The sequence below is a fragment of the Chrysoperla carnea genome, chromosome 5 (genome assembly GCF_905475395.1).
Source record: "Chrysoperla carnea chromosome 5, inChrCarn1.1, whole genome shotgun sequence".
NCBI lineage: Eukaryota > Metazoa > Arthropoda > Insecta > Neuroptera > Chrysopidae > Chrysoperla > Chrysoperla carnea.
The window spans coordinates 69,893,685-69,903,737 of record NC_058341.1 but is presented as its reverse complement, the minus strand read 5'-3'; the positions used below and the strand labels follow the sequence as shown (position 1 = coordinate 69,903,737).

The 10,053-nt window shown below is 27.6% G+C and overlaps 1 protein-coding gene across 1 annotated transcript; it reads left to right on the top strand.

The window, feature by feature from the left end:
* Positions 1–420: 420 nt before the first annotated feature.
* Positions 421–7,903, top strand: LOC123301363 (vanin-like protein 1). Its single transcript, XM_044884100.1, has 6 exons — positions 421–497; positions 4,109–4,228; positions 4,289–4,423; positions 4,847–5,034; positions 6,784–7,007; positions 7,332–7,903. Exons 1-6 carry the CDS (start codon positions 429–431, stop codon positions 7,901–7,903), a joined length of 1,308 nt encoding a protein of 435 aa, XP_044740035.1. The 5' UTR covers positions 421–428.
* Positions 7,904–10,053: the final 2,150 nt, after the last annotated feature.

Here is a 10,053-nt window from a genome sequence, read left to right as displayed (position 1 = left end):
TCCAAGTTTAAAGTTCCTTGCTATTTTTTTTTATTATAATTTTGCCTTTGCGCAAATTATATGTCATAACTTTACAAAAATGTCAACTTGCACAATTAATTTTATATTTGCTTAAAAGCTTTCACACTCGCACCCTTTTGTAGCCACGTGCCTGTAGAGACTTTGCCTCTGCTTAGCAAATAATTTTATGCTATAAAACTTACTAAAAAACTGGTACAAGTTGTAATCATAAAATCATTAATTTTAATCTTAAAATGTTATTAATCGTCATAAAGACATATTCATTCACAAAGAGTTAATTCATTCATTAATCGTCATAAAGATAGGCATAACCAACAGAACGAATAATTGTTTTATTGAAATGAAAAATTAAGAAACATTCTTTCGAGTTTAAGATAATTGTTACCTAAAGTAAAAAACGCGAATACATGTTTAGAAAAATTATGAATTTTAATAATTTATTAATTTTGATTTGTTTGTCATGTTTTTATCTTCAGGTATGTACAATGTTATAATTAGTGTTTATAAAAATCAAATCAAATGTATATTTGTTGATAAACCGACTGGAAACAATCTTTCATACTAATAGTGAAAACGTACTTTTTTTAACAAAAAAATTCGTTACAGCTGAATGTTTGACGGTGAAGAGGGGTGGCGGTTTAAAGGTTTTTTGCGATTTGTGGCGTAAATACTCGCCATATCAAAAAAAGTTAAATGTAATAGTTCTCAACAATAATAAAATTCTTCAAACATTCAGCTGTTGGATTTTTTACCCAACATTTGTAGCCCCTTTACCAACCATTTCCCGCTGAGTGTGCCCTGTAACGAATTATTTAGTAAATTGACTACTTTTTCAGGTAGTACGCTTAGTCTATAAATAAACACTTTGCGGTGCGTTTTTAGTAGCCAAAATAATATTAGCTATTTTTTAAGAAAAACTCAAACCACTGAATACAAAAATCATAATAAAATTTTTACGTCATATTATTATTTTTTTTAAATTTTTTCATTGTTTTAATTTTTTATAGTTAAAAGCTACATAAAAATAATTTTTTCAAATTTTTTACTCATAAACAATGTATTTGTTTATAACAATTTTTTAAAAAACAATTGTAAAAAATTTGAAAAAATTATTTATATGTAGCTTTTAACTATAAAAATTAAAACAATTATAAAATTTAAAAAAAATAATAATATTTCTTAATATTAATAATTAGTAGCTAAAAGAGATTGTTAATTAACAAACGCGTTTTTAAGCAACAAATAAATTTTTATAAGAAAAAATTTTTTTATTTTAAATCATAATTTGTGTTAATGAACATATTGCAAAAAAAAAATTTCGATTTACTCATAAACAATGTATTTGTTTATAACAATTTTTTAAACAACAATTGTAAAAAATTTTATAAAATTATTTTTATGTAGCTTTTAATTATAAAAAATTAAAACAATAAAAAAATTTAAAAAAAATATTTGTTTTCATTACTTTTTTTCATTTTTTAATATTCAAATGTTAATAACAAATTGAAAAATCAAAATTTTAAAATTTTATAAACGGTAATTTATTTGTAAGCTTAATAAGAATAACTTCACGGAGGGAAAAAAATTCTGGGGTTTTAATTTAATAATTATCGGAGATTTTATGTTAACATTCTATATAGAAAAAATTGTTAGTTAACAATTACATAACTAATTCAAAAATTAGGAAAAAAATTTCTCAACCACGGATTATTGTTTATTCATGTATCTCAAAACTACATTAATTTTTTTATTTATTAATATTCATATTTTATATGTTTAAATAATTTTTTTTGTTAGTATGTCTCAAAGACAGAACGCGCGCGAGAGCCAAACTTGTCATATTTTGCGCTATTTTCAAGGCTCTGTAAAAATTATAAATATTAGATTACTTACTCACTTAATTGTTTATAACTTTTGCAATTTTTTTTAGCGCCATTTCATTTTTTTCAGTAAACTTTCTACATAAAATTACGAATCGAATGACACCTATTTCGTAATATTCGGAGAATATACAAAAAAGTTAGAAAAAATCGTGGATGTTAACTAGACTATTATATGTGTGCACTCATATGTGTGAGTCATACGTGTGTGCGTTCGTATAAATACAATAAAATGCCACTGGCACATAAGAACGCATAGAAAGACTAACTTAAGACAGTGTCTTTTAAAACACGACAAACTACGAGATTTACCGAAGCAGCTTCGTTTCTTATTCATTTAACACTACAAGTATTTTATTGATCAGTTGTGAATTGATCTCTTTTATTTATAACGCTTAGTGATGTACGCACATAAACCACTATATCTTTTTCGGCTTATTGCTTTTATACTGAGTCGAGTCCAATATTGATTGTTTTGATTTGTTTGTGGTAATATTATCAGGTGTTTAAGATTTTAACTTTGATAATAGAGGAAATGTATAATATTCACTGCCAAACTTGTTCAGATGATGTGTGCATAGAAAACAAATTATGCGTTTTCAAGACGTATCTTTCGATGAAAAAAACAAATGATCGTGAAAGGCCGATGTACACCGGATTTGAAATTAATACAAACTAAAGATAAAGTGAATCGCAAATTCAACACAAAACGATCTGATTCATAATGTTGGCTGACAGGTTGCAAAGACAGCAATCGGTTGTTTTGTTTCCCTTGTCTACTATTTGCCAACAATAAAACCATCTGGGACGATACCGGTTACACGATCAATCTGAAATGCATTTAGAAGCTTCCCTTAAGTGTCACATCTTTGGAAAAAATCCGTATACTCACACTACCATCTTTTAACTACTATTATTTTATTATAATCTTTAAAGATCAGCCAATCTATGGATATTTGTGGTAACAAACACGCCTTTCCATCGATTTGCTTTTGTTTCGGACAGTTGTCAAAAAACTATTCAACTAAAGAAAATATATATTTCATCTTTATCATACAACGCTTTTTGACTAGGATAGAAGATACGTGATACGTCTTTACTTGATTGAAATTTGTCCGAAACAAAAAATAATCATTTTGTAAATGAAAGCCTTATACCTACATCGTTATTTACTCACCACGACGATGAACCAAAAAAGTCCATAGAAAACCGGTATTTTGAGTTCAGTGCTGGATTAAGTAAGCACAAGGCCCGCACTAAATTCTGTCGATGCGAATAGAATTTACTACGAAGATTGAAGTACTCTTTAACTACTAAAAATTTTACTCGCATTATAAATCCACTATAAGTTTTAATAATTATCACCTGAAAGCGTGCTGGTTGATACGCTTATTTATTAGATAATTTTTTGTTTCATTTCCGTAATTTCAAATTTAAACTTGCAGTAACCATAGATAATAAATATTTATATTATACTATAATTTATTGTCTATGGCAGTAACTATGTCAAATCTGTATTTAGATAAATTTTCTGATACAAAACATGTTTTAAAATTAATAATCCATTCAAATCTGTTAAAAAAATAAAAGGAGTGCCATTTAAGAAAAGCTAAGTTGTATCCCGTACGGGCGTACCCCAAAGATTACAAACTTAAAATTTTCAGAGAATAAATATTTCGATACTTTCGTTAACAATTCATTCCTAACAGTTGTAATTGTTCTTTAACGAAATTATTTAAATACACTCCTACATATATTGGGAGCAATTTTTTGAACCGTTTCTCTTATTATCTGTTTAAAGCAGTTTACATTCCTAAGCGACCATTAACATTCCTATTGAACTTTCTCAATTTGTGGAAACTCGTATATTCGATGTCTAAAGTGAATAGCTGAATGTTAATATTTTTGAAAGCAGAGCTTTTTATAAAGAATACATTTTTTTTTTCGTAAACCTTATAATAAAAAAATTTTCCATATGTTTCCATACAGGGTTGCCAACTTAGTTAGGCACCCTGTATATCACTTATTGTACCTACGGTAATACCCATGGTCCAATTGACCTATGCTGCTTGTTTAAAAATTGTGTTTGTACCATCAAAATTTCTAAGCGCTACAAACTTTGACTTACTGCACTTAAAATACTCCCAATTTTTTACATAAACACAGGGCATAAAAATTTGGATAAGATATGGATAAAATTGTTTTAGGTGTATTCAACATATATTGCTGGAGTTTACGAACAGCATTTGGATGATCAATGGATCAATAGATCCGTGGAGTATAATTTAAAAACATATAATTCGGTTGCATCTGACGCTAAGAAATTGGTGAGTTGTAAAGCGCATGTAAATTGGAAATTTTAATATAAAATATCTGAATTAATTTAGGGAGTGGATATATTAGTATTCCCTGAAGAGGGAATATATCCAGATCCAGATCGAAAAGCACTTACTAATTTTTCATTGTACGTTCCAAATCCAGTTCAGAAAATTAGTCCATGTTATTACAATAATTTTTCTAGCGTAAGTGTTCCATTTCTTATTTAAGAGCAGTTTTTACTTTGCGTATTTTTAATTTCTTGATAGAAAATATGTACTACCATATTTCTGCCTAAGTCAAAAATAATGCAATCGAAAAAATGTAAAAATTGTAATTCCGAGATTTATTCAGCACTCTAATTTTCTGATGTGAATTCCGTACCTTTGGTCCAAGGCTCCGAATGAATGTGACCCCATCAAATTTTATGGTCAGCACCCATATTTTTTTTTTTTTATATATAAATAAAATTACAGGACGAACGTAAGATCATAAAGTTTTTTATTTCGATATCTGAGGAAGTTAAAGCAAGTTGATAGTGCTATCAATATAAACATAAAACTATAGTTATTTAAATAGTTTTAAGGATATTTAATTTTCAATAAATTATTTTGACATGTTTTTTACAGGTGTTGAAAAATTTATCGTGCTTAGCGAAACAGTATGAAATGTATATCGTGGTTAATGTTAATGAAATATTTGATTGTAACAATATCACACAAAAAGAGTTAAATGATACTCGTGATTGTGGCTTAGATAAAGTATACTTTTTTAACACAAATATTGCTTTTGATAGAAATGGAACAGTCATCGCAAGGTATCTTTGAATATTTACTATGAAACTGTTAACAGAGTGAGATAATAAATAAGAGAGCGTGGTTATTAATGCACATGTCTTAATATACAATTAAATATACTGGCGCGTATTTACAGCACAATAATTGCCATTTAATAAATATTATTTACTAATTAAACTTTACTAATCTATGATATATGTCTGATTTAAAACATTCCTTGCAAATAAAACAATATCTAACCATTTTTTAGAACTTTTATACAGAATTAATTAAACAAACAGTAACTATTGAAGCAGTTAACTTCCATCAATACGATCATGCGCATTGAATACCATTATCTCTTATTGTGTTTCTTTGTCAGTTGTTTGAATATTGTATTGTTGTCTTTGTTAATCTTCTCTGTGAAGCAAAAATGTACATACTTGGTACAAGTTGGGCCTATCTAGTAAAAATATATGGTCAAAGCAAGGTATGTATGTAGAAGTAAGGCAATTTCCAAAACAAGTTAGAAGAGTTGCATTGCGTTTTACAAATCACAAGAGAGTTGATGACAATTTCGGATTAAAAATTTTACTTTTTTTGTATATAAAGTTGGACTAAGTCTAAATCAATTCTGAAAATTTTAGGGGGCTTACTCGATTATTTAAATAAATTATTTCAAAAGTAGGCATATTTAACATTGGTCTTATGGGAATACGATAGATGGATATGTTACCATAGATTTCTATTAACTATTTAAAAAAAACTAAAAAAACTATTTAAATTAAAGTAAAAACCGTTGTGCCTGTCTTATTAAAAATGTATGTGCACGGTAGTGAGGACACAAATTAAAAAATTTTTTTTTTTTCAATTTTAACTAATGGTGAAATATGTTATAACTTGACAACAAGACAAAAAGTAAAAATAAAAATTTTCGATATCTGGAGTAATTTTCAAAATATCGAAAATTGAAAATTTTGATTGATTATTTAGTTTTCGATATTTCGAAAACTAAGGAAGATATCGAAAAATTTTATTCTTACGTCTACATTCATAAAGTTATTAGAAAATTCATCATCGAAGTTGAAAATAAGGTGCAATTAATTTCAATCACAAGTCTAAACTTGCCTCGTACTACCTTAAACACAAAAATAACTAAATTTGAAGGTAGTACCTATATGGCAGTATCGAAGATCTTTCAGAGAAAAAGATTGATCTCTCTTGATTGTCTTTGTTCTGCAGTTTTACCGGAAATGGTTTATGTATGCAAAATTGGCATTGTTCATTTATAGTAAAAAATATCTTGATGTATCAAATAGCAAAAAAAACGAATTTTTGTTGAATTTCAACATGATTTACCGTATATTTTTTTAAAAATTAACAATATTTACTTGGCGTTTGTCTTTGTTTTTCCTTCTACAGTCATATTATAAGTTTTTGGACTCTGCTAGAAGACTTTTTCAGAATTAATCAGACATTTTATGAAAATTTAGCTCAAGTATGAGCAAGATTTTGTCGACTAAGAGTAAAATTTAAGCCACTTCATATTTTCGAAAAATTAATTACTGTAGGTTTTATCATATTTAATACTGATCAAATAATGTTGTAATCAAATGTGCTGATCAAATAATGTTGATCTCAACCGGTAAAAATATAAGGTGAAGTGTTTCGCTTGTTTTGGCGTTGTGCCTAACGTACTAATATCTAAACAAGATAATTTTCTTTGTAATTATATTTTTTATAAACAACTCTTTATAAATACTATTTCTGAAAGCCATATTAAATTCTAGATACCGCAAGCATAATTTATTTGGAGAATATGGAGAAGTTCTATTGAATTCAACAATTGTTCCTACAATTTCTATATTCAACACTGATTTTAATGTCAGCTTTGGACTGTTCACTTGTTTTGACATTCTATTCGATAAACCAACGCTAACGTTAGTTAAAAATTATAATATCAGACATTTTATATTTCCAGCAAGATGGATGTCAGAACTTCCATTTTTAACAGGTAAGTTTTTGAAGTGAAGTTTTGAAGTGTGAATAAAAATTCACACAACCAATTTATTAAAGGAACAAAATTTTTACACAAAATTTTACCTAAATTTCAAACAGCTGAATCTCCGCGAAAAATAATCGAATTTGGATTAGTGCACGCCTTTGTTTCATAATATAAATATTATTACTTAATCGAACAGATTGTTGATATTAAGGTTTCGTCTTCAAACATTTAGTACACTAACAGATAATAAGTTTAAAAATATTAATTTTATTTTTAATTATTCTTAAATAGAAATTCCCTTCGTTGATAGTGATTCTGATATATTTGTTTCAGCCTTACAAATTCAAGATGGATGGGCGTACGTAAATAATGCAACTCTGTTAGCCTCAAATGTAAATGATCCTAAATATGGATCAACTGGTTCTGGAATTTTTCAAGCCCGTACAAAGAACAATGTTTATTATGCAACAGAAAAAGAAGAATCGACATTGATTATTTCAGAAGTATCAAAAGATAATCGTTATCTTCCACACTCAAAATATATTTATAAAATTTATCCTAAATTTGGAGAATCCATTTTATACGAGAATAAACATCCACCTGCTAATAATAACGAATCAATTTCAATACAAACGGTTCCGTATCAAATGAATAATTATAGTTTTAAGCCGTTGCCATTAAATAAAGATAAAATACATGAGACAGTTTGCCAAAATACTGTTTGTTGTGAATTTAATGTTAGCCTAAGTCGAAATACGAGGCTTATGAATTTAAATTCGACTAATTATAAGTATCAATTCGCAATAGGGGATGGAGTTCGATCATTTAGTAGTATGACTAACGGAGGAATACAATCGTGTGGAATTGTTGCCTGTACTACAAATAATACTAGTGGATTAAGGTAATAATTAGCCAATTAATGAAATGAGCTTTTAATGCTAAGACGTCAGCGCTACGAGTAAAAATAATAAACTTATAAAAAGTAAACTTATTTTGTTTGACTCAACTAATTTTTTATGATAAATATACCTACTTAATTCTTACACTCTGGTACACACACTTCGAAATTATTTTATTCAAACTTGCCTTTTGTTAAACATTATACTCAACTTTTTTTCTTGCTAATTACACTTTGGGAATTTATGAAAACTGAAATCTTCACATTGGGACACCAAAACGATTTTTAAACGACATAATGATCCAAATTAAAATAAAATCAATTATTTTAATGTTATAATTCTAGAACAAAATTTTTTGTAGTGAAAAATTATTACATTAACCTATTTTATATATTTATCTATGGTATGTAATATATACAACATTGAAAACAACGATCCTGTTACATATTGTATATCTACGAGAGCAAACAATATTAGTTCATTTTTCTATTCCTAGATAGCGCGTCTTCTTAACATTAAAATTCCTTAGGAATGTAAAGGATAGGTCAGAGTTAAGACCGGATCATTTTTTAAAGAGTGTCACACTCTCTTTTACTTAATAAAAATCATCGGAACAAATTGCCATCAGGCAATATATAATTATAATACATTATTGTATAATTCTATGCCGTATAAATTTTTAATTACAGATTTCCAGATTATAATAAAATTGATTGGCCAATTACATTTGAAAACATCACAATTCGAGCAAATTTTCCAGGGAAGAAAAATTTAATACATTTTCCAAATACACTTAATGCATCAATAATGCCAATATTATCATCGTCTTGGTCTTGGGAACGGAAAGATACGAACACAATTGTATATAAATTAAACAAACCACAAAATTATTTACTCACATTTGGTATATTTGGTAGAAATTTTGATTTTGATAGCAGTCCAAGAGAACTACTCTCAAACATTTCAGATAACAATAGTTTAGGATTTGCTTTAAAAGCTTGTGGTGTTTTATTGTTTGCAACAATAATTTTCCAGTATTTTTATTTAGATATTATTGTATTTTAATTTTAATTTTTTTATACGTTAATAGTCGTGTCAAAATATATTTAAATAATGAATATCGATTTTGAGGCAGGATTGGCGAATCGACTTGATTTTTTTAATACATTTGTTAATCCAAAATGTGTAACCTTAAAAAGCGCACTTTTCCAAATTCAAAATCACGGATCCATAATGATAATGATAACAATTGTTAAAGGGAAATTGCTATTTTAAACATCGCTCGCCTCTTAGACTGTTATATAGTCGCTTTGAAGAGAAACCAGAGAGGGAATGATTTCTTCGCTCTGAAAAGAAAACAGTGTGATTGTAAATTTCCATATACAATCCTCGCACATGAGGTATGTCGAAGTCACGTTTATATATACTATGAAACAAATGTTCAATCACTCAGGTTTATCTTCAGAGTAAATAAATACGTCAGAAAACTTTAAATAATTCTTTTTACAGCCGCACAAATTTTTATTACTATCACTTTTTATAAGTAAAATCAAAAGTTATTCCGAGTTTATAAGACTTTTTCAAACTTTTTAAGAAAAAAGAAAAATTTAAGAACTATTATTCGGAGTTATTTTTAGTTTTGGCAGAGAAATTTTCCACAAGGGCATTATTGCGTAAATGACCTCAAATTTGATTATCCTTTTACATCCCTGGTGGAAAAAATATTTGAAAAAAGAATAAGTCTTAATAAGTCTTAGAAAACTCTGAAAAAGTCCTAGAAACTTTAAAAAAGTATTAAGAACTCTGAATAACTCTGAATTAGACTAGTCCGAAAACGTTGAGAAATTCAAAGTTCCTAAGACTTTTTTTAGAATTTCTTATTCTTTCTTCAAATATTTTTTCCACCAGGGATTCCTTTATTTCAGCAGATACAATTAAATTATTTAGCTTAATTTAGCAGTCAGAATTGTAATCTACGATCTCAGAAACTCATTATTGGCAATTTTATTTGACGATTATTTGTATTAAAACCACAGTTTCTCTTTATCAGGCTATTTTGGATCCGCCATTTTGAATATTGAAAAGTAACTTTTCAAGAACCTGCTTGCAGATGGCAAGCATCCTGTAACAATGAGTGTTTCCGAATGCTTACTAAA

Excerpts from the sequence above, each read along its gene's own strand:
- LOC123301363 (XM_044884100.1), top strand. The coding sequence starts at position 429 with ATGTTTAGAAAAATTATGAATTTTAATAATTTATTAATTTTGATTTGT. Across the intron at positions 498-4,108 it reads TGTCATGTTTTTATCTTCAG|GTGTATTCAACATATATTGC; the intron begins GTATGTACAATG and ends AAATTGTTTTAG. Across the intron at positions 4,229-4,288 it reads CATCTGACGCTAAGAAATTG|GGAGTGGATATATTAGTATT; the intron begins GTGAGTTGTAAA and ends GAATTAATTTAG.